The following is a 27,436-nucleotide window of genomic DNA, read 5'->3' on the forward strand; positions in this document are numbered from 1 at the left end:
AATTCCTTCCCGGGAATTTATAGGCCAGGGAAAAAACCCGGGAATATTCCCATTTTTAAATTCCTTCCCACCGGGAATATTCCCACTGCCCATCTCTAATACGAACTGATGACTGACAACAAAGAGGTAACATTATCTACAGCGGAAGGAGAACAAACAATGAACAAGGGTACAGCTATGCATTCTTTGGATGTGAAACTGACCGTTGATATGCTGAAATCAGAATTTACAAAATCAGATCCTACATTAGAAAGTACTATAGAAACGCTAAGAAAAATAGAGGTTCAGGAGACTTGTGCGTCGTACCGTTACTCTAATGACCCAACAATTAACCACAAAACATTTAAATTGAGTTCGGCCAGAAAGGTAATGTTCAATCTTCATATACTAATTGGCTCACATTGACAATATGGTTACAAGGGTTCGGAAAATTGTTGGTTAAAAGAAATGCTTCACAAGAAGTATTTAGGGCCTATGTTTAGCAGAAGGGGTCCAGCTCTTTTCTCTAAAAACTGTTACAATTTTGGTAATTTCTTTTCACATTCGGTTAATTTAGGGTAGGGTTGATTAGTTTAAGTTAGGTTAGGCTAGTTTAGGTTACGTTAGGTTAGTTTAGAATATGTTATATTATTGTAGAAGTCCCGCATAATTTTCCAAAAAAATGATAGAATTTCCCTTATTTCTATTAATATTACGCTAATTTAGGTTAGTTCAGGTTCGCTTACGTTAGTTTATGGGAAGGTTCTAGATTACTGGTCCCCCGCATGTAGGTTAGTAGCTGGGTGGGTTTCTTTCTCTACTAAAGTTTATACATTTAATCTACACAGTATTGCCGAGCGAGCGTTAGGGAGTGAAGGCGGTTTAGAGCCCCGCAGGGCACGTTGTTTTCTGTCTTTATTATTGCTCAATGGGAAGGGGGACCAGTAATCTAGAACCTTGCCTTAGTTTATGTTAGATTTGGTTACGTTATGTTACGTCTAAGTACTTGTATCACTCATTTCTCCTGTAAATTTTGTGTTTTTTACGTGCTTCTGGACCCCTTGTACTAAACATACCCCGTATTTAGATATCGGAGATGTCTCGAACGTAAGTTGGTAATCTACAATTTGGAAATGGCATGGCACACATACACTAGCTGTATATCAAATAATATAAAGGAATCTTTTTTTTTAAGATATAAAGTAATATTTTTTTTTCAAGATATATACTACTACTCATACAAATCTTACGTAGTTTATATCTTGATAAAAAATTGATTCTTTTATTATTGATTACACATTACCCACTAATTGTTGCACATATTTAAAATATAGGTGCTCGACGATATTGTTTTATTTATATAGAGACTTCTGTAAAATAACAAATCGCTAGAATGATATTCATCCTAAAATTTTCCAAATTAAACTTGGAACGTATTATATTAAAAAAAAAAAAATGTACGTTTGTAATTTTATTCAGGATTTAGCTCAAATGAGTATAGCCTCAATTCTCCGGAGGGTTTAGAAAGACATTAGCAAAATACAACATAAAGAATATGTTTACCAACAATGGATGTTCATTAATTGTAGAGGTCCATACACAAATCCATTTCATATTTGCATTCATTTCTTTCAAGGAAGTCAACCTTTTATATTCCCAGCAATTGTTTCTAGGGTATGGACCTCGATTTCTCAATACAGGATCCCTTTAAGAGATTAGTAAACGTACATCATATATGAATTATTGTTAAAGCAAGTCTAACGAGCATGCGCTAGATGACCAGTAAAAAGAAGATTGCTATGCAGATTAGGGCATTACGCAGAATGTTTGTAAACGAGGATAGCGCAAAATAATTTATTTAGGAAAAACTTACATGTCTTGCGTGTTGAATGTGTACTTGAACGTTCCCAAGTATTTTATAGGTAACATTCTGAAATGTTTTCTTTGCTTGCTTATTTGTGTTCCGAAATACCACAATACATTAGGGACGTAATTTCTTAATTATATGGATTCCTTCATTCCCTAACATTTTTCTGGTTCCGTGTCATCATTTTACACATTAAATTTTGATACTCCATTTCGTTTTCAGTGGTTACTAGATACCGTAATACGGGGTTACTTTGCACATTGGTCGTTACTTTGCAATTATCGATATTTGTAAAGATAATTATGTATTTTCTGGTACCGACTCTGGAACCACATTCTAATAGTTTAACATATGTCCCACAAAAGTGCCAGCTGACGAAAAGAAAAAATCATTTTTGTAAACTTATTTGATTTGGTTATTCCCTTTGTCCAAGAATATGATCCGAACACTAATCAGTTCAAGATTTACGGGGTTTGTAACTTTCAGGCTGAAACCCATTCAAAATCACATGATTTTTTTTTTTTTTTTTTTTTTTTAACGGCAAGTCTGTGATTAGACTCAAAAGCAGTGACTTTAATCGGTTTTTACAGGTTTAGTCACTTCCTGGAACTGTTTGTGAGTCACTTGTTTGAACTGTTCATGCCTTTGGTGTGACGTCTTAGTTCAGAGATTGGTGGTACTCAGTACTTGTGTGTATTAATAGCCTTTATCATACTTCATACTGCCTTTTTGGACAGTTCCTTATTTTTGCACTTCAAGATGTAAACGCTGAGCTATTCCGTATAAAATCAGGAAGTTTACGTATGAAGCCTCAAAAACTAGACTTAAATTTTACATTTCAAGTAGACGAAAAACCAGTTGACGAAAAAAAGTGGAAGGCTGAGATTTTTTCGAAGTCAGTTTTGAAATTACAGGTTCTAAAAATACTGATAATTTACCAGCAAAATATTCCATTCTTGACATTTGTTCGTCTAGCTCTTGGAGAGAGCTCAAAACTCGTAGGATACTAGCAGGTAGCAACATAGAACTTGCAACATAGATATTTTCTATTATGTATCCAAGTAGTATGAGAATCTTCAAGGTAATTTAAATGAAATTTTATTAATTGTTTATGGTAATGAACAATTTGTTAAACAACTATTTTATATTTTAACTGAGTGTGACGTGAAAAGTCACGAAATATCAAAACTGTAACCGTCAAATGGGGTGAATAGAAACACATTTTTGGCTATATGAGTATATAAGTTTGGTGATGTTAAAGATTTCGCTTATCAGATTATTCCAAGAAAACGGTCTTAATATGCTAATGAAGTTAAGTAAACGTCATATTAATTTATCATCTCCACTTTTCTTCACCTTGATTTTTTTTAATGTTTCAATTCACCCCATGGGTAGGGGTGAATAGGAACAATGACTTTATTTTCATTGTTGTTTTTTTGTAATATTGGGAAGGTAAAAAGAAACAGCGTATTTGTTGATACGAACTATTTATTTGATACCTGCAAGATATAAGTCCAGTAAGACCAGTATTACATAAGTTACAAACTTATAAAACAATACAATGTAAATACAAAGTAGGTACAAACAACCGTATAATTTTGATGACCTTTGAAAAAAGACTTAACCACTGAAATCACTAGTGAAACTTATCGGATACTTAAAGCGTGCTGACGAACTCCTAATAAGACCCGACAGTTTCGTCAGAATATCCTCATATAGTAAGAACGATTCTTCAGAAATTTCTAAAAATTTCATTGTTTTTGTTCCTCTTATAAAACACTCCCACATATCAACCATGTTCACATTTTCGCACTTGGGTAGCGAATAGCCTCAGCGAGTATTTTAGCTCCCTTAAACCTTTACCACAGCAAAATCACCAGCTTTAGAAAACAATGATCTAGTTCATGATCGTTTGGAATGTTGTCTTCTGGAGTGTTGTCTCACTCCTTTTCCGACAATACACGGGTTATAAAACACTCCCACATACCCACCATGTTCACATTTTCTTATGTTTGTCACTGTCGGGAAGACAATAATAGTCTGAGCTCTCTGATGACGATTGTTCCACATGCATCAACTTTCTTGTTCGTGAGAAATTCGTTTCGTTGCTGTCGGAGTAAGAGAGCTCAGTTGTGATTTGATGAAAGTGTATCATTTCCAGAATACAAACCAAAATTCTTACCAGAAACATCTATTCGTTCCCTCTTCTTCCGTTGTTTAATTTTTTCATCTCGCATGTTCTTGAGAAGACCCATAAGGGAACGGTCTACAGTCTGAGATGTCTCTTTGCTGTTCTGTTTCTTCTCGTTCAGTGTCTCTTTTCGGCAGCTTCCTCAGTACTTGGTTTCGACAAAAGGGAAAAATTCCACACTTTTCAAATCCAGCCCTGATATTTACCTCCTTCAGTTTGTCACACATTTTTTTTGGGAAGCCTTGGAAATTTGTTCTTAGAGATGGTTGATTCATTCCTATCAGGTCCTTTTTTCCGCTCCCCAAAAATTTTCCACTCCTCAAGAAGTGTTTCTATTCACACCATTAATTAAAAATCGTAACAATAACCTAGTAAAGTTAAATTTTGATTACAAATAATTTACGAAAGGAAAACGTTTACTATGAACCTCTTTAACCCTTCAGCACTCGCGCACAGACCGCGCTGTAAATTTGACGTTCAGGAATGAATTACATATTTTTAAATGAATTGTATACTTGCCAAAAGCGGTGGTGTGTTTCAACAATACAGTCTGGGGAAGGATTAGAGGGGAAGTTTTCTCAAAGTCACTAAACAAAATCAAAGAATATTTATAGGTGTGGTCGAAAAGACTGCGCTGCGAGTTCTCGAGGGTTAAATGAAACAACAAACTACAAAATTGGCTTATGTTTAAATGCAACAAATATGAAAATGTCATACTTGCCAAGAAAGTTTGTGGAACGCCAAAATACCGTGTAGGATTTCAGTAACATATTAACGCTGCTGCCGTTACCTCAGTGTTCCCAACTCGCTAAAACATTTTGTGTTTGCTGTGAACACTTTAGCCATATAAGACTATGTTAGGAAATTTCAGTTTTGTTGATTAATTTATCGTTCAGATATATCCAAAACTAATCTGGGAGTTTTGTTTCTATTGACTCCCATGTTTCTATTCAGCCCATTTGACAGTATGCAAAGTGGCAATAATATCATGAGATGACAGCACATACCCAGTCAGGAATGTCCAGAGAAATAGTAACTGTATTCGCATTAATAGTAGTTGTATTTAAGCGCAGAACTGAACTTTAACAAACTTGAAACCAGAAACTTAATGAAACGACATAATGATCTTACCTTCCTCCAGACGCTATTATGTTTCGATCTTGAATTTACCATGAAACCACTGCCTTCAGGAATCTTAAAAACACAAAAATCTTGAGAGATAAGGTTGGTAACTACTCTTTACATCTTTTATATGGTACAGCTTCTATACACTATTCATACAGTATACGGTACAGGTTCTACACAATATTCATCTTATCTTCTTTTTTCAAAACAAGAAAAAAAACTCAGTGAAATGATAGCTATTTCACAATAAGTTACTAGGCTTGGAAACACACCTGCTCAAAACACAAGTACCGTAGTGAGTCATCAAAATTGGCAGAAGGCAATTCTATAACGTTTGCATAGAAAAGTTTAATCGAATATTTCTGATTCAGGCCTTCACATCCAGGATAACAATGCTACCAACTTGAAATGTGCAAAATTACCCCATTAGCAAATGCCGCCACGCGCTTTCGGTCCTCCATCTACAACGGCGGCACGGCCGCTCGAATGTGTAAGCAAATGCGGATCAGTTTCGGTATTCGGGCTGCTGTCGCTAGTGCGTTTGGTGGCTAGATTTCGTATTCGGACCGAAGGCGGATACCCAGCGATTGGTCTTTTCTGACTAAGAGGCGATATATGGACAACGGACCGCCGTCTGGTGTGCCGCCTTGTTCCGAAAACTTCGGTTCGATGTATTCGCTTTGCGTTTGTCAATAGTCTATAACTGTCCGCGTGTGGGATTTTCCAAGACATTGTATTTGTATGTAGAGTATTACATTCGTGTATGTACTGTATTACATCATGCGCGTTCTATTTTCAGTTGTTTGCTTTGATGATGATAGTTTAGCTACAGTACCAGATTGTTGGATTGTAGAACAAGGCACAGAGTACAAATGTGCATGGCTAAGAACTGGTAAAAATTCGAATATATTTCATCGATATGTGATTTTTCATTTCAATCCTGAGCAATCCTGGAAACAGTACAAGATAAAGAAGCTTTACACCTGCGGTAAGTATATTTCATTTTATATATTATGATAGATTCATAGTTATTGTCCTTATTCCGATGAAATTTACAATACAAAACGGAAGCACAGACTGTTTAATATAAAGAGGCAGTAACGATACCGGCGGTAATTTCACTTCTAGTTATCTCGTAATGTTCCATGTATATGGCAGACGTCTTGTTTTATCAAATTTCTGGATGAATCGGTATGTATTGCATTATTAAGGTAATACATATGCCCTTGTACATAAGGAATAATTCTAGTGTAGAATGAACACTATTCAGTGTTCCAATGCACTACTCCGAACAAATCGAATTGTGTTTACCTATGTTGTTGCTACTGTATTGAGTGTACAAGGACATATCCGACTCAATACTATTTCATTTTGGGGTAGCCACATTGTATTCATGACATGTTAACAGGTCTAGTACCTTCGAGTAAAAACAAAATCTGAATTTTTGGAATCCAAAAGCCAATGTTAAAAAAATGAAATGCAATCTTGAAGTTTAACGTCCCATAGTTATGTCAGTTAGGCTAAAGGAGACAGACGGTGATAATGAAATGAGTGAAATGGTGCAGTGAAGAAAGTGGAAGGAAACAGGAGAACCCCGAGGAAATCCACGAGCACGGTGTTTGTCCACCACAAAGTCCACACGGCTCGAGCTGGGATCGAACCGACCCCAAGCACCGGAGGTGAACGCTCTACCACTGAGCCACTGCGCCCCCAAGCCAATGTTAAATCGAGTGGAGTGTTTAATTCACGTATGACTTACATAATTTCTGTGTCAAGTCTTCCAATTCATAATGGCTAGTACATGTGTTGGTACTGGTTTACTTATGGCGAACCACATTTTTGAAGGTTTACAGGTAAAATGTACATACTTTGCATTATAAGATATCTCATTTCTGCAGGCGATAGAATTAAATATAGAGCAATATACCAGTATTTTAGCTGTACAGATGTTGAATTACCGGTACTAGTGTAAAATAATTACAAATGGTTTACGACGTATGAAATAAATGAGTGCATATGAAAGATGGCTCAATTGGATGCTGTTTTGCACGGAAAACGGATTTTTGCACAGTATACAGTTAATCTTCATTTTATGTTTACAAGTGGACCTTTGCTAGGTAAGGTTCTAGAACACGTCCCCCTTCTCATTCAACTGTAATAAAGACAGAAAACGACGTGCCTCGCTCGGCAATATTAAGCTTCGGTTCTGAAAGGAACTATTCTAGCTACTAACCTATATTGGGGGACTTGTGTTCTAGAGCCTTCCCGCGTTACTAGTATGAAACCATGTCAAGTGCCATTGAGATTTCTATCATTGCCAAAACCCACTTCTTTTTACTACGCTCGCTTATGCGTATACTTGCCATCGTTGACGTGCCTGTGGCCTTCGGATGCACTCCCGAGCTGAGATATAGCGTGGGCCCCCCAGCTTCGCTTTGAGACAGTTTCAGTTAGTTAGCATTCGTGCTTTTTAATGGCCACCTAGCAGAAGTTGATATGTGTGTTTCGCATTGTATTTTTTTATGCCATACGTTCACAACTGTATTTGTACGCAAATTCTAAAAAAAAAAAAGTAATTTTCAAGAATTACTTCTCATGGGCCTCCTTGAATTTTATCTATGTCAAGTAACATATTTTCATGTCGCCCAACGCAAATCATTTAGGAAACAATAAAAAGAAAAGTAGTGAAAGAACTATAATTTTTCATCAATTATTTCGACTGGGGAGCCAAAAGAAAACCTGGAAGCACGCGTCTTTGGAGCGGAGGATCCTGGTGGGAGTAGTAGTAGTACGCGCTATGGTCGTTCAGATTTCACTTTAAACTGTAGGTCCACGTTTCTCAAAACCTCACTAATAAAAAGGGATATATCAATAACCACCCTTTCAACTCATAGAGCATATAATTGAAGCGTATTGTGAGATCCGTAGGGCATTATCTATTTCATTTACATTATTATTATTAATTGTATTTTTCTAACATGAGAATGAAAGAATCTCACCCAACTCCCTCCATGCCTTCGGATCCGGTACTGCTACTCAGTGTACCGTTCCACACGATCAGTCGAAAACAAAACTAACAATTCCAAAACTGCTGTAAATGACAAATACGGAACATAGATTCATATAAAGAAATTAATGGTCCGTATTCATCATTCAGTGCATTCGAAACTGTTAACTTTAATTCGACGTAATCGTTTGAAACGATTCAGTGGGATGCAGTAGCGATTCGGAAACAATCATGGCTCTATCGTGACCGTGGGAAAATGCAATAAACCAAAAAAAAATGTATAGAAAGGTTTTATCATGGCAGCGTCACGTCTGTGATTGTGCGGATTGTAATAAAGGTAAAAAAAAAAAAAAAAAAGCCCTGCGGGGCCTGTCACGCCCTTTACTCGCTCAGCTATATCTTGTAACCTAACTGTTTGTCAGTAAAGTGTTTGTGCAACTGGCTGGGCGATTCGGAACAAATGCCAAAAATATAAACACCAGATTAGCAGCATTACTTACTTCATGTGGACATAGCCAACAACGTACTAATCATTTCCGTTCGTCACAGTTAGAAATCAGGAATCATAATCAAGTGACTCGAAATTCCTACCGAACAAAACTTGGGAGGGGTAGTTTCCCCTTAAATTTGTGTATTTACATTGTTCTCGTTGTCATCTTAGTTGGTTTTTCATCTCCGCTTTGTGTCATCTTTGTAAATAGTGAAACAGAATAATGTAAACAACTCGAAAGACTGAAAAGTATAAATACCGTATATGACAAACACCTCTTTGCGGCCAAAATAGCCTGGTTTAAACAAAGAATTGATTCACACAAATCCTGCTTCGTGGTTAATAATATGTAATAGCACTCTGGAATAGTATGCTCCATTTCTTTCAGAGATGAGGGTGGACGAAAACTAGACGGAATAAAGTTTTCTAAAACAGACCTTAATGCCTCGATGACGTTGAAATCTGGCGATTGTGGAACCCTAGGGAGGCGCGAAAGTTAATCGTGATGTTGTGTATACCATGTTGTGAAAATAGTAACCATGTGACAGGCAGATAGATCGGGTTGAACCATAGGAAGGACGTTGCTCTATAAAATGATCTCAAAGGAATAGTCATCGTTCTAGGCAAGAGTACAATGCTCCTTGGAGAAAATCATAATCTCCCACAGTGTCACAGAATCATACCGTTCATAATTGGTAGTGAGAACAGGTAAACGAGGTCTACACGAATAACAAAAAAGCATGCTCGCCAATCGCAATACATGCTGTGGAATAACGCTTGAAATTTTAAGTGTTGTTTCCGACTACTGTTCACGTTATTCTGTCCAAATTCTGTATAACCTTCCGTTACATAGATGTTCAAGTAATGAATTTGTGGTATTTCATATTAATGGAATATAAAAAAAAACTTTACTGTTAATTGGAGATAAATAATAACGAACTTATTTCCTCTGATTTTTTTTTCAATTTCAGACAATTACAGAAAGGCAAGAGAGAAAGAGGTACTTGCAGTCGAAACCTCAGATTTAGCAACTACCGCCGACACAGAAAACGAAAGAAAGCGCAAGGCACGAAAACGTAGGAAAACTCGTCGTTATTTTCACGAGACTGACAGTGAGGAGAACATAAGTTCAGATGAAGACTTAGCGAGCCATCCGTTATTTGGCAAAAATAACGGCATTCAGGATTCTCCAGTTGGTCTGTTTCAACCATCATCCATAAGTATGTTCTCAATCACTTTATTTCACATTTTATTCTCGACTGCACTTTAAGGGCATATATAATATACTTGTTGTTTACACTGTGTTTTAATAATTATGTAATGTAATGTGGGATCACTTGTTTCAAATATCATAGTAAAATATACACTAACCTGAGATAGCTACTGCTACTTCAAGTATGATGCTTGAATTCTGGGAATATTTATCGCACTGCAAAACTAGAATACAAATGCCTTTAGTGTAAAATATTTTGCGACGAATTGTATAAAATTCTTTGTATCCCGATTCTCCATTTGGGGGGCGCGGTGGCTCAGTGGTAGAGCGTTCACCTTTGGCACTTGGGGTCCCCGGTTCGATTCCAGGTCGCGTCAAGTGGGCTTTGGGGTGGACAAACACCGCGTGCGTGGGTTTTCTCGTTATTCTCCCTTTTCTTCCATTTTCTTAATCTACCATTTCATTAATTTCTCATCACCCGTCTCCCTCCCTCCCCTCGCCGACGTCTCTCTCATTTCACTTCTTTGCTATGAAGTATGGTTAAATTTGAAGAAGGAAAATCCCTCAAAACCGGGATTACCTTTTATTGCTGTGCAATATGAAACTCATTGAATGTCAAATTTATATATTCAAACTACGAATATTGAATACTACTTTCTTTTCCAGGTAGCACAGAAAATGTCAAGTTATCCGCTGAAGCAGAGGATAATAGTTGTCTAGAAGATGCAGCATCAACCTCTAAAGCTGTTGTACAATTAGTTGAGAAATGTAGTCCAATCTCAGATATAAATGACAATCACAATATTGAAGAGGTCCATAGTGAAAATAAAGGTGTTATTTTCTTTTGTTTACGTATAAACTTTCTCCTTAAGTCATTAAAGTTGACAATTTTCCTTTAGTATTGAACAGGTAAAGGTTTTTGTGGCTAATTTGTGTAAGTGAAGGTGTAAAAGTCTCCTTTAGCTTAATTATTAAATCTTGGTTAGAAAATTTCCATACACAAAGAGGTAGATGAATAAATAATAAGAAATCACATTGTGTATTGAATATGCTTGGCTTCATAAAATTAGATAAGATTTTAATAACATTGATTAAATTGATGTAAAAATGAGCACTACTTTTCTTCACTAAGTTCTAAATTCGAGAAAAGGAATTCTCTTCCGTGAAATAGTAAAGCTTATTCTTTACAACAGAGTTAAATTATCAGAAAAAACATTATCCTCAATGTAGCTTCATTTTATGTTTTGTGAAAAATGGGAATAGTACACATGTTTAGAAATTAAGTTTGTTCCTCAGCATTGCTTTTCAGTAGTGATATGTGAGACATGATTTAAAGCGGAATCGGAAACACTATAGCGCGATCAAATTGCTGTGTTCTCCCATCGGGAATCGGACCTGAGAACCCACGCATGAAAGGCGCCTGTAGTAGCAAGGAGAACAGCGTGAATGGTGTCTTGAAATTAGGGTAGCAGAATATAACAGGAGTTTTTTTTTTTTTTAATAGTTTATTTTGTAGCAAAGGGATACAAATTGTTTTCAGTTGGCTTGGTGACATGAAAATGATTAGCTCTGTGGATGAGAGTGGCACAAAATACATGTAACACTATATGTTTAAATGCAGAACTTCAAGGTGTTTCAAACGGAAAAGACTAAAAAGAAATTCAACTAAAACAGCACGACGTTTTTCCCTCTTGTCTTTCATTTAAGAATCATCTGGACTGGTAGTCTCGCACAAAACTCCAACATCTCGTAACACAGTGTAGTAAACAACCTCTCTCCTTTTCCTTTTCTTCTAGGTTAGGTATTAAAAATAGAAATAAGAAAGAAAAAAGCCTGAAGCACGTCGTATTGCATGATTTTAAATGTAAACTCCATTGTGAAACTCAATATTTTGATTTGCGTATAAAACTGAGTTATGTCTGGGTTTCTTCTTATTTCAATTATTTCAGCTGTTCTTTATTTCAGCTATTTTCAGGAAAATTCTTCACAATTTGGAAATAATAAAGAGACAGGTTGAGAGAAACTCAGAATTACTGAACGGGGTTTCATCGCTATTGGAAAAGAACCGTTGCACTGATGATACTACAACATTCGATAAACTGCCGACTTTACCTGTAACTACAAGACAGCAGCTAGAAGTACTAAATCAAAGTATCAAGGAGACGGGAAGCAAAACCCAACTGTTATGTTGCTTTCCCTTGAAATCTTGTGGACATATTGCAGAAAGTAAAATGTACTTTTTGTTGTACTTTAGTAGTAGTAGTCAGAGTATTTAGTGCAACTGCATACAGTGCGACAACGTTCTTACCTTGCAATCCCAAATGTTGCTCGCTCCTCAAATAATATTAGTGTGAATTCACATGTTAGTCCTGTGCTACTCCTTGCTATTGAAAAATATAGTTTCCAGTTCTTAAAATCCGTTTTATTTAAAATACATTGCGAAATTGTTTTTAAGAAGTTTGCATTTACAAAACCCTTAATTTATATACCTACTTTGTCCATGTGTCCGTCCGTCCATTTGAGAGAGAAACATCTCAAGAACTGCTGGTTGTATCACTGAGTTTTGGCTACGTTGTAAAGGATTTAAAGTTAGAAATAAAGTTTTGCTGGAGGTGATTTCTCTACCGAAAGTGACAGAAATAGGTTATTGTGGTTTTAACGTTAATCGTTTTCGATTAAACACTACTAGATAGCGAGAAGCTGTTTCCTGCTAACAATTAAGCGTGCAGAATATACCTACTCTAAATCTTCTATTAAAATCGGAAGTGACAGAAATTAACCATTTTCGGTTTTAACATTGACCAAACTCCATGTGACGTGCAATAAGAATGCTACTTGTTCATTCATACATATATTGCTATGTGACGGACATGTGGTGTTTCGAAAGAGATTTGCATACGGTATGGCATAGCACAAAATACATATTACACTATGGGTCTTATGGAGAGACGTTCTCACGCGTGATTATTGCCATAGTAAAGAATTCGACTAACACATGTTTCCTGCAGTAGTCAGGCCTTTAGTATGACGCTAATTATACTTCAAAACGACTCTGCATAAGGTCCTATATGTTTAAATTGAAAGCTTCAAGGTATTTCAAACAGAAAAGGCTTAAAAAAAAAAAAGCATATGCGTTTTCTCTCTTGCCTCATCTCGTAACGCAGTTTAGTAAACAACCCCTCTCCTTTTCCTTCTCTTCTAGGTCAATTAAAAATAAATAAAAAAACTGAAACACGTCGTATTACATTATTTTAAATATAAACTCTAATTGTCAGTTTGGATCTCTAACCGAAAGAGATTCTGAACCGTGGCCATGTAGCCATCTTATTAAAATAACTGCCACCCCATTTATCGTCTTTCCTGTGAGTATCCAAAAATCCTGCCTTACTGGCTCCTTACATCACAAATTAACACACTGTTCAAATTTCAACTTTCTACATTAAGCGGTGTGGTCTAGGCGTTGATGTCAGTCAATGAGTCACTAAAAACTTTTTTATGTAGATACTAGCTCTTTTTGGACGGTCATGTAGCATAAAATGTGGTTTGCACCTTTATAGATATTAGAGGGGTAGGAGACTTAGAAAGAGCTCATTTTAAAGATATAATTGATCAAAATAAAGCACGTTGTCTAAAAATGATTATTTTCTAAGCTGCAATAAGTGGAATGGTTTTTAACTACGTATATTTCAGTTTAAGCAGTTGCTGCAATAAAATGAAAATGCAGATTGCAACAATTAAGTCAAAGTTGCTTGTAACTGCTTTTCCTGGAAATTTAAAAAAGGTAGTGAGTTGCTATGTATTTGGTGTTACTATGCTTTTGTTATCCGTAATTGTTAGTTTTGTCAGCTTCAGTGCTTTTGTTTAGTAAATCTTTTCCAACGCTTCGTACACCGTTCCTTTGGCCTACCCGGCATAACCGTGTAACGTCAAACTCAAAGATTTAATTTCATTACATTACAAATGCGTTTTGAGGCTAACGCTTTGATTTCATTTAGTACAAATTTTGTGTCTACTTGATAGGATGAAAGGTACCGTTGACAAAGAACATATTCAAACTACTTGTTGTCGCATGATCCGCGTGTTCTTGCTGTAATGTGCCGAAGGAATTACTCCTTGGATTTGGACAGTGTCATTGGATTACCAATAAATTAGTTTCGGAAAACGCAAATACACCCTTATACATATGGATAAGAGGTTTTTTTAAAACATTTTAAAAATATATTTTATTTAAAAATAATATATGGAGACGTTTTACTAACGGAGTGTACTAAATTCCTTGGTAACCAGTTTTCTCCTTTTCAGGAACTGTACCTGTCACGACTTGGAGGTGCTGATGTTAAGCATGCAATTGCAAGAATGTTATTTGCCTTAATGACGAATGATGTAGCCGTATCTACAAATCTTTCTGGGGCTAATGGAAAGTTTTCTTTTGGGAAATCTAATCTGCTACTTGTTATTAAAGGTAGTTATTTTCCTCACGCTTCTAGAACGTATTATTATTATTGTTTTCGTATTAAATATGGAAGAAGAACCTATTTTTGTAATTTTTCACATACTTACCATGTTTTTGCTAGATGTACTACTAGTCTACAAAATTTCACAACCGACTTCTCCTTCCATCTTTAACAGTCGCATATCAATTTTATTATTACTTTAATATATACTAATGAAGGGGGAAGGTTCAGTTACTGACCCCATTATATTTCTATACATCTGAGTACAGAAACGAAAGTAAATGTGTTTGCTAGCTCTTCAAATATTTACATGAAATTACGATACATGTACGTGAGCTATTGTTTCTGTACATACGCGCATATAAACACTTCTACCAATACACGAAAACTACAGTACGTATAACCTACGATAAAATATCTCCATGTAGTCGATTCGTATCTCGTCATTCATTTTTAAAAAGATGTGAGCAGTAGATTTTATGAGTTGAATTTGTTTTTGAAAACATTAATTTGACCATTCCAAACTGGTATATTTGCCGTCGGGAGAAATATGTTTTCAAAATAAATGTCTCAAATGCTCAAAATTTTAATGGAAAAATTAACAGAGATATTGACAAAAATATTGCGTGGGATCAGTCTCTGACCCTCCCCCCCCCCCCGCTTCATTCATATCCGACTGTTAATAGAAATGTGCAAATCCGTTTTAGGTGTTCAAGACGGACATTGAATTACTGCGAAAACAACACCAAACATTAAGAGTGAAAAGTTGTGATTGTTCCGAAAAGAGGACTCGCTGGCGCAGTGTTTACGCAACGGATGGTACACTAGAGACCCGTGTTTGATTCTGGGTCCAGTTCCAATTTTTTACTTTTGTGGATGGATCCGATAATTAATCATTTTCAGTATCATTTTATTGTTCACTGTTTTAAAGTTAATCTGATTTGAAATCTTAATATAATAAAGTCATGTTGTGTTTAATCATCAATCAGAGAAAAAGTAAACATTATCATGCAGTAAGAAATTACGCATGATGTTGTTATTGTTTATATGTCGTCTAGACATAATGTGTACATTATGATGAAAAGACAGAAATTAAGAAAAGAGCTTGTAAGCTCTATGATGATGTAAAATATCTGTGTATTCAGCTTTGTTCACAGAATACATAATTTCGGATATGACATAATATGCAGACTAGCAGAAATAAGCTGTCTGAGAATTTTGGACATGGCACAACAATGGAGAAACGAAAGTTTCTAACAGCTATGACATTTAGACGTCACTCCAAAGTTGAGGGGACACATTCCATCTTCTGGAAGATGGAATAAAAAGCTATTCTTTGTTGCATTAAGGAGGAAATTTGGATAGAGCGATTCAAGCATGAACATCCTAGGAAGAAGGCGAACGAGGTGCGTGAAACCTCGGTCTCAGGTTCGAGACCAGACGACCTTCAGTCGTCGGTTGACAGCTGGACACCAGACAACGAGTATCCAGTTCCAATTCATCACCCATGGTTCAGAAAACAGGCGTATCCAGGTATGTCATTGGCTGTGGTGGGGCCTATGTTTAAATTCTCAGAAGTTTGTAGGTTCTGAGTCTGAGAGTGTCATGTCATATCCAAAACGCTAAACATCACACATCACACTTAATTTATGAAATCAGAATATAGTTGTTATTTAAAGTTATTTGATGTCAGTCATTTATTATAACCTCTCGCTAAATTATGGTTTATTCCTGTCCATTCCGGATAGTGGACAGAAGCGACCTAACTGCATCACATTTAAGCATTTTCATTCCCAAATCTCAGGCACCGATGCAGCGAGGTTGAAATGGTGGAGGCGCCGGGTAGGGAAATCTAGGTTAAAATTTAAAGGCATGGCGGAGATACTGGTTCGGTTTCAGTTAAACCACAGTTAATTGATTTCCTATCGCATGCCAAGTGCAAAGTCTCCGACAAAGAGTTGCTTACTCACCATTAGTATGGTGGAAAGCGACCGTTGGTTTGGTTCCCGGGTGACATGGTAAAAGCTACTAATGATATGACATAAAGCGACTGTTATTTCGATAGTAAATAATAGTATAGACACTAGGCTATAAGCATAGCTATAGGCCATAAGTATAAAAATGACAACCTCCCTGCATCGTGCCTGAATTAATGGGGATGAAAAATGTATAATGAGATGCAGTTAGGTCGCTTCTGTCTACTATCCGGAAAGGACAGGAATAAACCATAATTTAGCGAGAGGTTATAATAAATGACTGACATCAAACAACTTTAAATACCAACTATATTCTGATTTAATAGGTTAAGTGCGATGTGTGATGTTTAGCGTTTTGGATATGACATGACACTCTCAGACTCAGAACCTACAAACTTCTGAGAATTTAAACATAGGCCACAACACAGCCGATGACATACCTGGATACTCCTGTTGTATGAACCATGGGTGATGATTTGGAACTGGATACTCGTTGTCTGGTGTCCAGATGTCAACCGACGACTGGAGGTCGTCTGGTCTCGAACCTGAGACCGAGGTTTCACGCACCTCGTAAACTTCTTCTTAGGATGTTCACGCTTGAATCGCTCTATCCAAACTTCCTTCTCAATGCAACAAAGAATAGCTTTTTATTCCATCTTCCAGACGATGGAATGTGTCCCCTCAACTTTGGAGTGACGTCAAAATGTCATAGCTGTTAGAAACTTTCGTTTCTCCATTGTTGTGCCATGTCCAAAATTCTCAGACAGCTTATTTCTGCTAGTCTGCATATTATGTCATATCCGAAATTACGTATTCTGTGAACAAAGCTGAATACACAGATATTTTACATCATCATAGAGCTTACAAGCTCTTTTCTTAATTTCTGTCTTTTCATCATAATGAACACATTATGTCTAGACGACATATAAACAATAACAACATCATGCGTAATTTCTTACTGCATGATAATGTTTAGTTTTTCTCTGATTGTTGATTAAACACAACATGACTTTATTATATTAAGATTTCAAATCAGATTAACTTTAAAACAATGAACAATAAAATGATACTGAAAATGATTAATTATCGGATCCATCCAAATGCCCCCTCTTCAAAACTAAGGTAGCATCGATACCGATTAGATCTCCGAGAGATCGGCTTTTATTTACCTATTAAAAACAATAATTATTAACATAGTATATCTTTTTCAAACAAATGCTATTAACCATTTTAAACATATAAATGGTATTTCTCTTAACTCTTTATCTTATTCATTCTTAAAAATAAATCTTCTTTATTTAATCACAATAGTACTATTTAATTCATTTATTCGGTATCTTTGTTTATTTACGTTTTTTTTCCATAACGTTCATCATATCCATATAGTTTCTAGAACGTATTCTTACGCCATCTGTTATCTAAATCTTGAACTTCTTGAAGCTCAACTCACAAACGATGATACATGTATGCTTACTTGAACTAGCAATTCGTTTCGCACCTCCGAAGGATGGAATATCCTTCCGGATGTCCATGCATAACTCTTTATCATACTTTCCAACTCTAATGTTTTTCCTTTGCTCATCAGGAATTTGATCTTACCTGATATCTTTTTCTTTTGTCACTACTAAAGCTGTAATTCAATATACGAAAACACTATCATATTTACTTCACACTTTTTTACGAATTTTTTTCACTTAATTATCATTACCAATGCCAAAAACAAAAACTTCACTTTGCCAAAAACTACACCAATTACCACAATCTGTTTCTGCGTAATTGGCAACACTTGCTTCACTTCAACTCACTGCTGAATCAGTGTTTTTCCTTGTCAACCTTGACCACCAATCCTCGTCTACGTGTCCCACTTTTCAATCAACCAACACCATGTCGGTCTGCCACAAGTTCTTTCTATTTCACAACTCGTGAACAATATTCGAAATGTTGATCAATTTTCGAACAATTGATCCGTCATCGATCCACTCATTGACCTAATATAAAAACTCATCTATTATCAGTACTGCAATCCGAGAATGTCATATTTTTAGTTTATTAGTGCTATGTGTTTTCGTGTAGTGTATTTCCGTTATTTTTACTGAACTATGGTTACATGAATTACGTCAAGATGGATATTATTACTATTTGGTAAGTACAAATATTAATTAATTATATTTACATTTAAATTATTATTATTATTATTCTCCGCGTTATGTTATTTAAATTACTCTATTTATTTAATTCACAATTTATTTAATTACCCTGACTAACGATAACTGAAACCAAAACCTGTTTACAGATTCGGGGTTTTGATCGATGGAAACCGAAATTTCCTTCGGATTCGGACTTTGGATGATAAACGGCGGTCCACCTCGCCGTCCATCTATAAACATGATTTGTTTCTAGTTACCTTATTATTATTAAAAAAAACTATCTATTAAAATTACATTATATTACTAGTCTTTATTCATTTATATTCTTATATCTATATACTTCATCTATTTCTATAATATATCTCATATTCTTTTTGTATAATCTTCTCTATATCCATATTTCTTTATATATATATTACTTGTCTAACTCAGGTATGTTTTTACGTCAAATCCATAATTATTTCTAAAGTGTCACTATATTTTCTATCTTTTATGCTATCATAGTATATTTCTCTATTCGTCTACTTCACTATTTCTTATTCTCTCCAGATCTTACTTTCCTTCTCACTTTCCTCTCAATCCTAATGACAATAAGTAAAATGACTCGTTGCTTACTTTTTACTCTCTACTTCTAGGCCTGAAACAAACCTAGTTTACTACTAGATTTGCCAGCCTTTCTTCTATTATTACTTTACATTACTATTCTTGCTACTTCATGCTTCTTCTCATACTACGTACTTATTTTTTTCAATTAAATACTAGAAATTTAACTATTAATTTAGTACTCTTCGGATTATTCTAGATAAACTGGACTCACCCCCCAAAAAATTTCTCACCGCTTTACAAATGGTAAACGAGGCATCCTCTGTGTCTCTTCTTACTTTATCATTGAAGTCTTATGTGAGTCTCTACATAAAAATATTCTCATCGACGTTTTGGTAAGACCCACTTTTAACTCGACGAGAATGTGACTTCCCGTCTACCTAGTATTTTCCTCTAAGAAAATTTGAATAATTCTTTACTGTTTTATCCCAATTACTGTATTACTTTTAATCTTATACAACTATAGTCATTATTCACAAATTATCATCATACATTTTCTTTTTCTTTTTTTTAATATGTCTACTCTTTGCCTCTTACATTCTAGATATTCTTATCTCCTGTATTTCTTTTTATCGATAGCTTACTAATCTCACAGTTCTTCTTTAACGTCATAAATCATATTTCTTATTTCTTCTCTATTTATAATTAAAATAATCACTTCTTCGTACTCTTTATGTTTACCTAATCTCTTTATCATTTAAATTTTTATCTTCATTTATTAATTGATTTCTCAGTATTTAAATCTTTAGCTTTATTTAATTACTATATTTAACTATATCACTTAATCCTATTTTTATTCTAGCCTACTTAATTCTATAATAATAACCTAATACCAATACTAATACTAACATTAACCTATGTCTAACTTAAATCTTACTGTATTTCCAACTATATTTAAATATAATAATATTAACCGAAAATTCCCATAGCAATAAATAATAATACTTATTTCTAATATACTACTTAATTACTTAATCTATAACTATATTAATATTTGAAATTTACCAATCCCATTCAATGAATATTTAAACTTATTACTACTAAAATCTATATACATTTGATGACTTCGTTCTATCCAATTTACATATCTAAGTGCGGTGAATATTTATCATAACATCCAAGCATTTCGCTGGATGAACCACAATGGTGACAGCACTGCTGCGTTAGTGATAACATTTCTAATAGTAGTAAAACTAATTCTATCACCCAGTAAGGGCGGGCGGTGTGAGTTAATTTATCCTTATAGCCTAGTGACTATACTATTATTTACTGTCGAAACAACAGTCCCTTTTACCATGTCACCCGGGAACCGAACCAACGGTCGCTTTCCACCATACTAATGGTGAGTAATCAACTCATTATCGGAGACTTTGCACTTGGCATGCGATAGGAAATCAATTAACTATGGTTTAACTGAAACCGAACCAGTATCTCCGCCATGCCTTTAAATTTTAACTTAGATTTCCCTACTGAGGCCGAACACTGGAATCGAACACCAGCACTCCACTATGACAACCTCCCTGCATCGTGCTTGAATTAATGGGGATGAAAAATGTATAATGAGATGCAGTTAGATCGCTTCTGTCTACTATCCGGAAAGGACAGGAATAAACCATAATTTAGCGAGAGGTTATAATAAATGACTGACATCAAATAACTTTAAATAACAACTATATTCTGATTTAATAAGTGCGATGTGTGATGTTTAGCGTTTTGGATATGACATGACACTCTCAGACTCAGAACCTACAAACTTCTGAGAATTTAAACATAGGCCCCACCACAGCCGATGACATACCTGGATACTCCTGTTGTCTGAACCATGGGTGAAGATTTAGAACTGGATACTCGTTGTCTGGTGTCCAGCTGTCAACCGACGACTGGAGGTCGTCTGGTCTCGAACCTGAGACCGAGGTTTCACGCACCTCGTAAACTTCTTCTTAGGATGTTCACGCTTGAATCGCTCTATCCAAACTTCCTTCTCAATGCAACAAAGAATAGCTTTTTATTCCATCTTCCAGACGATGGAATGTGTCCCCTCAACTTTGGAGTGACGTCAAAATGTCATAGCTGTTAGAAACTTTCGTTTCTCCATTGTTGTGCCATGTCCAAAATTCTCAGACAGCTTATTTCTGCTAGTCTGCATATTATGTCATATCCGATATTATGTATTCTGTGAACAAAGCTGAATACACAGATATTTTACATCATCATAGAGCTTACAAGCTCTTTTCTTAATTTCTGTCTTTTCATCATAATGTACACATTATGTCTAGACGACATATAAACAATAACAACATCATGCGTAATTTCTTACTGCATGATAATGTTTACTATTTCTCTGATTGTTGATTAAACACAACATGACTTTATTATATTAAGATTTCAAATCAGATTAACTTTAAAACCATGAACAATACAAATGATACTGAAAATGATTAATTATCGGATCCATCCACACTTTGTAATATTTTTAATATCATGGAGCGCCGTTTGTTTAAACACTGCTTTTAGAGTGCGATGTCCCTCTTCAGCAATAGCTATGTAAGACGTAGCGCTTCTGTTCAAAGTATGATTTTGCTGCTTGAGGCCCCATGTTCGATCTCGCTCGCACCAAGTGAGTTTCGTAATTGTATGGCGAACACCGTGTGCTAGAGTTGACTCCCAGTTTCTTCATCCAGCGATTTCTTGTATCATAATACACACTCCGTTAGCATCAAACAAAAATTTAAGTTTCATAAATTGTTTTCATTTTGAAACTTCTCGAATTTGTTAATATCCTCTTCCTTTACTTCGTGGAATTTGGTAACCCTGATTATGAGGGCCCTCAAAACCACTGCTACGCAGTGATTTCTTTTTTCAAAACTGATTTCGTTTATTAGCTTGGGATTCACTGGATGTGAAGAGTTAAAGCTATGGGAAGAAGGACTCAGATGAAAACTAGGAAACTTGTCATTATGTTAACTGTCAGACAAAAGTGCTAATTCGAGACTATGCAGATATTATTTACAGTTAATTCTTTAATATATAATGAAACGTCTGAATAACTGATCGCGATGGATATGATTATTTGTCTGCAAATAAGAGATATTCATTAACGAATTCCTCCTAAATAATTACTCTACTGGTGATTACATAAAGCAGAATTTAAAAATTCGCATTGTTTAAGAGTTACCGAGCGGAATAACGGACGGACGTATCAACATTACAATCTTATAAGCCCCACTGTGTGATTCTAACAGAGGCTAATATCGAAATACTGTACTCAGTGTTAGAATCGCTGGGGGATTTGTTTATATGGGCGTGTACTACAAAACATAATGCTTATAGGGTCATTTTTCTTTCAAGTGCAAGTCACTTCTATAGAAGTCTCTTAATGTGATTAATGAAGAAAGTAAAAGTAGAAGTAACCGAATAAGAGTTTACTAAGAGAGAACCAACCACCCATGGCGGTTTGTGAATTTCTTAGGAAAAGAATACTTCAATAGTTGTCTGTCGTGTAGTCATTTGCACTAGCTTCTGATCAAAATTTGCTTCTAACTGTTGGATCTATTGAAACGGAATAGAATATTATAAAATTAAATAAAGTATTTTCTTCCTAAATACGTACAGGCTGAAAAAATTCTTGTCAGTTATGAAGAGGTTACTGTAATGGTGTGGGTACAGCAAGACTGTCCTGTCTGCATCTGAGTGTTTCCGTAAAAGGGAAGGCTCTCTGCCATAAGAATAAACTATATCTTTGCCGGAACAAAATACATTTGTCCGTATAATGGACGTGTCCGGTATAGAGAAGTGTTCGTTAAGGGAACTTTTACTGTATCTAAAAAAATGTCACAGAAGCTGGACAAAGTACAAACAACTAAGTGCAGTTTACAGTCTTTCATAGTATAAATTCTACATATATTCATTAATTTAAAATGTTGAGTGTTTAAAAAATTTGCATGCTAATTAATTCATGTTGTCTAGTTACCAAAAACCATTTTCTTTCACTCCTTCTACTTATTTGTTTTTTATTTTTCAGAAGTATCTAACAAAACACTGAAGAGCCTTTCAGATTTTGACAGGCAAAATAACGGCACGATGTTTTAAAAATGCTGTCGACAGACTCGGTGGCAGAGCGAGAAGAAAAAATCACCTATTAGTGAAGTGCCGGAATATTTGTGAATAACAATAGTGAATACGTTTAAACAATCTTTTTTGTTAATAGAAAAATATTTGGCAGTAAGTAAAACAAGATTTTGTTCTAAATTAAAATGCCTAAGTGCAAATTAAGTACAATAAAAAACAAAGAATATTATCATATAAGGAAATCAGTAAACTCACATATGTCTTCAGTAGAAAAGGAAGCAGAAATTAACCATCAGGTAGTGATGAGCAAGTGTGTTAGTAATACAAACTCAGGTATTAATGTAGAAGCCCCTTCTACATCAACTGGTACTGAAACTTTTAATAATGCAACCATTGACATTTCACATCTGAGTTCGGATTATAGTGATCTAGAATTCTGTCAAGATCTTAGTGCTGGTAGTTCAAGTAATGATCGTAACATTCCTGACGATCTGATCAATAATGTGAGAAGAGGTAATTTTGTTGATTACTGTGGTCGATCGTCTACAGTTCATACTAGTGTAATAGAAAAAGATTTGAGAGGCTGGGCTATTAAAAATAACTTAACGTATGGGTGTGTTAATCAATTATTATTAATATTGAGGAAACATGGACATGAAGATTTACCTAGAGACGCCAGAACAGTGTTCACAAGGGGAGTAATAAACTCAGTAGATGTCAAACAAATTTGTGGTGGTAATTTCTTTTATTTGGGTCTCTCTAGAGGAATACAAAGATCCATTACTTCTGGTTTACGAAGCGCGACTTCGTGTGTATCACTGAAAATCAATGTTGATGGGCTTCCACTAGGTAAAAGTTCTTCGAAACAATTTTGGCCAATTCTGTGTGTCATAAATGAGGCTTTACACCCAATACCTTTCTTAGTGGCTGCGATTTTTGGTGAAGGAAAACCATCCAATGCAAATGATTTTCTTTCAGATCTAATTCAAGAATTGAAACTTCTTATCCGTGATGGAATTTTAATCAGTGAGGCAGTATTCACAATTGATGTGGGAAAGTGTCTTTTCGTATGTGATGCTCCTGCGCGGGCTTTTCTAAAATGTATTAAATCTCATAACTCCAGATTTGCGTGTGAAAAGTGCATTGTAGAAGGAGAATACGGAACGCATATGACATTTAAAAACATTGATGCTCCTCTTCGTACTAATGAAAGCTTTAGAACTCAGTTGCAAGAGGACCATCATAGTGGAATATCTCCCCTAACAGAGTTACCATTTGATATCATATCACAATTCCCATTGGACTATATGCATTTGATTTTGTTGGGAGTTTCCCGTAGATTAATTAGAACTTGGTTGAGAGGATCTTTGCTAGTTCGTTTGCCTGCAGTTAAGATTAAGTTGTTATCGTGCTTAATCGAATTTTCGTCCACGTACATTCCCAAAGAATTCGCAAGACGCGTCTGAGGATTAAAATATCTAGATAGATGGAAAGCAACGGAGTTGCGGCAGTTCTTATTATACGTAGGTCCAGTCGTGTTATCACTTGTACTAACGCCAGAGCTGTATGAGCATTTCTTAAACTTGTCTGTTGCTACTTACATATTGGTGCAGCATCATCTGACCAATGAAATGTGCGATTATGCGGATGTTTTGATGAAGAGATTTGTCAAGAAATGTATTAAATATTATGGTACAGATATGCTGGTGTATAATACACATTCATTGATCCATATTGCAAATGACGCTAGGCGATATGGGCCATTAGATAAGTTTAGTTCATTCCTGTTTGAAAATTATCTTCAAGTAATAAAAAAGTGCGTAAGATCTCCGAATCGGCCCCTAGAACAATTGTTGAATAGACTAAACGAATTTAAATCACTTCCAAGTGAATCAGCACAAATCACAGATGATGTAATATTAGAACTGAGACATTCCTCTGGACCATAGCCGATGGATTGCCTGTTGACGTCGAGCAATATAAGAGGTTTAGATTCAAAGAATTCACAGTTTGTATATCCAGTTTGAAAGACAGTGTGGTTATCCTTCCCACAAAACAGGTGGTGGTTGTGAAAAATTTCATGAAAACAGGAAATGAAAATTTAACCATTGGACAGGAATTTGCGAGTTACAAAGAACTATTTTGTAGTCCATGTAGGTCTTCTGAGTTAGGGATATTTAGGCTCCATGGAATTTTGGAATTATCAACTTTTAAACTCACAGGTGCACGGACGTGCGTTCTCTTTCCTCTGGGTAAGGCCACAGAGAATGCACGTATAGAGAGAGAAAAATTCGTTTGCGTTCCCATGGCACACAGTTCGTATTAACCTAGTTATTTAACAATCTTTGCGTGAGAAAACATACCTGTGAAATTGTTAAAGTTCACGTTGAGCGCGCAGATATAAACCTTTCAAAACGGTAAAGCAATGACTGACACGTAGTTTCTTCAAATTTAATGTTAAAGCAATTACATGACCATTCAGTAACATAACTAATAAATGAAATATCGAAGCTACTAAAGACATCAAAAAAGGACACTGACTTTTAAAGGTTTCCACAACAGTCTTTTCAAATGAAGAACTTCTAGGTATTTTCTTCAATCTTTAAACACTATTTTTCCATTTCCCAGAAGTACAGAGAATAGAGTATACACAACAATTACTAATTACGTAAGAGAAACACTAGTTTTTGTCCTCAACAAGTATTTAATACCTTAGGACGCTTCGAGTTCATCAATGGAGCTCTTTTTTCAACCCAAACTAAGTGAGACCTAAACCATAACCGAAACTAAAAACATAAACTCGTAATAGCGGACATATGACTTATTTTGGATTGAGAAAGAGCTCCATTGAAGAGCTCGAAGCGTCCCAAAGAATTAAATACTCGTCGAGAGCGAAAATTGGTGTTTTACACACTTATACTGTTAGTCGTCTCACGCTTATTTAATATTAAGGTTATACTTGAGTCTCAATACATAATCCACAAAATTACCTCTCCTTTTCCTTAAGTTGTCACAAATTTTTTTGCATCACTATGGATTGTGTCCCTTGTGGTCTTTCTTTAGGCATAAATTATTTTAAGCTACTGTCTGAATATTTTTGCTTAGTATCTGTCTTTAGAACTCAACACCTTTCCTTACAATTAATATCACATACTGTAAACAGCACAACGAAGAAAGATTTAAAATTGTTTTCGTTTGAAAGAATTTTGTTTATATTTTTCCTTAGGTCACCCAAACACCAAAATTACACATTTTATTTCGCAACATTTTCAAAGAAATAATGCTGCAACATACGCAGGTGTTTCTGTCTACTATAAGATCAAAATAAAATCGGACCTTATTTGAAAGTGTTGCGAAACGAAAAGTTTCATTTGGTGTGAGGTCAACCTTGATGATAGTGTTTTTGCGTTAGGTGAACATAAGCTGTGCAAGTCATCTCTTCGGAATATTTGCGAAGCTAATGTTCATCTCTTGCAGACGTCTCAATTATTTAGTATTGTAAACTATGTATGTAATTTTCCTTTTCTAAGAATAACAGTAAAATTTGTAATACGAAATAAAAGCTGTTATATAAAATAATGCCATTTAATAAATATATAGTAGAAGAAAAACTATTTTATATTTTCATAACCCCCTAAAACTGTATGCTAGTTCCCTAAGGACTCCCATTGCAGTGATTGTAGAAAACAGTGTTTCTCAAAATGGGGGTCGTGACTAGTAGGATAATCTCTGGATGTATATAGAGCAATCGGGCGAGGAGAAAATTTAAATAAACTCTCAAAAGTAAAATTAAAAAAAAAATGATGTTACTTAAATCACCAAAGATATGATTGTAGGGTCACAGAATTAATGACTGACAAATCCTGTACACCAACGTGCAGTTTCAAAGGATTGAGATTGCCATTTTTGTAATGTTGATTTTCTACTTACGAGAATGGAATATGCATTGTTGATTTTTTTTAATGTATTCTTTTCTTGGATGAAGATTTTGGTGAATCACTCCGGACATTTAATCACATATATTATTAGGATACGACTTACCCTTGCTTACTAGTGTTCCACGGGTTCCGTGCTTTTGTGTGAGTACTGTGATTCGAACATCGTGAGTAAACTACTTTGTTATAAATGTTTTTGTACTCCCTACACAAAATGGGTTTTAAGTCTCGTTTAATATATTTTTAGAAAGTTTGATTCTAATATTTGTGCCACGATTTGTAAAAGGAGTTGCTGAAAACTTTTTCTGGTTAACCCATTTAAATTTTAACGTTGCTATGTAATCAAAATGTAAGGTGTTTTTCAAAGAAAGCTAGCCCGTC

General features: G+C 35.3%; 1 protein-coding gene across 4 annotated transcripts; it reads left to right on the forward strand.

Annotated features, from left to right (window-relative positions):
* The first annotated feature begins 1,276 nt into the window (after positions 1 to 1,276).
* On the forward strand, positions 1,277 to 26,847 carry LOC145690901 (uncharacterized). 4 transcript variants are annotated; one of them, XM_081766322.1, is made up of 5 exons: positions 1,277 to 6,150; positions 9,631 to 9,879; positions 10,539 to 10,703; positions 11,838 to 14,334; positions 23,074 to 26,847. In XM_081766322.1, the coding sequence occupies exons 1-4, from the start codon at positions 5,943 to 5,945 to the stop codon at positions 12,146 to 12,148; spliced, it is 933 nt and encodes a 310-aa protein (XP_081622448.1). In that variant the 5' UTR covers positions 1,277 to 5,942; the 3' UTR covers positions 12,149 to 14,334; positions 23,074 to 26,847. The 4 variants fall into 4 exon arrangements, with proteins under 4 accessions (XP_081622448.1, XP_081622449.1, XP_081622450.1 ...); XM_081766324.1 differs by having other exon boundaries at positions 1,281 to 6,150; positions 14,175 to 14,334; positions 23,074 to 26,836; XM_081766323.1 differs by lacking the exon at positions 10,539 to 10,703 and having other exon boundaries at positions 1,279 to 6,150; positions 23,074 to 26,846.
* Positions 26,848 to 27,436: the final 589 nt, after the last annotated feature.

This window comes from Thermobia domestica, chromosome 7, assembly GCF_964235325.1.
Source record: "Thermobia domestica chromosome 7, izTheDome1.hap1.1, whole genome shotgun sequence".
In the NCBI taxonomy this organism is placed as follows: domain Eukaryota; kingdom Metazoa; phylum Arthropoda; class Insecta; order Zygentoma; family Lepismatidae; genus Thermobia; species Thermobia domestica.

Excerpts from the sequence above, each read along its gene's own strand:
- LOC145690901 (XM_081766321.1), top strand. The coding sequence starts at position 23,306 with ATGCCTAAGTGCAAATTAAGTACAATAAAAAACAAAGAATATTATCAT.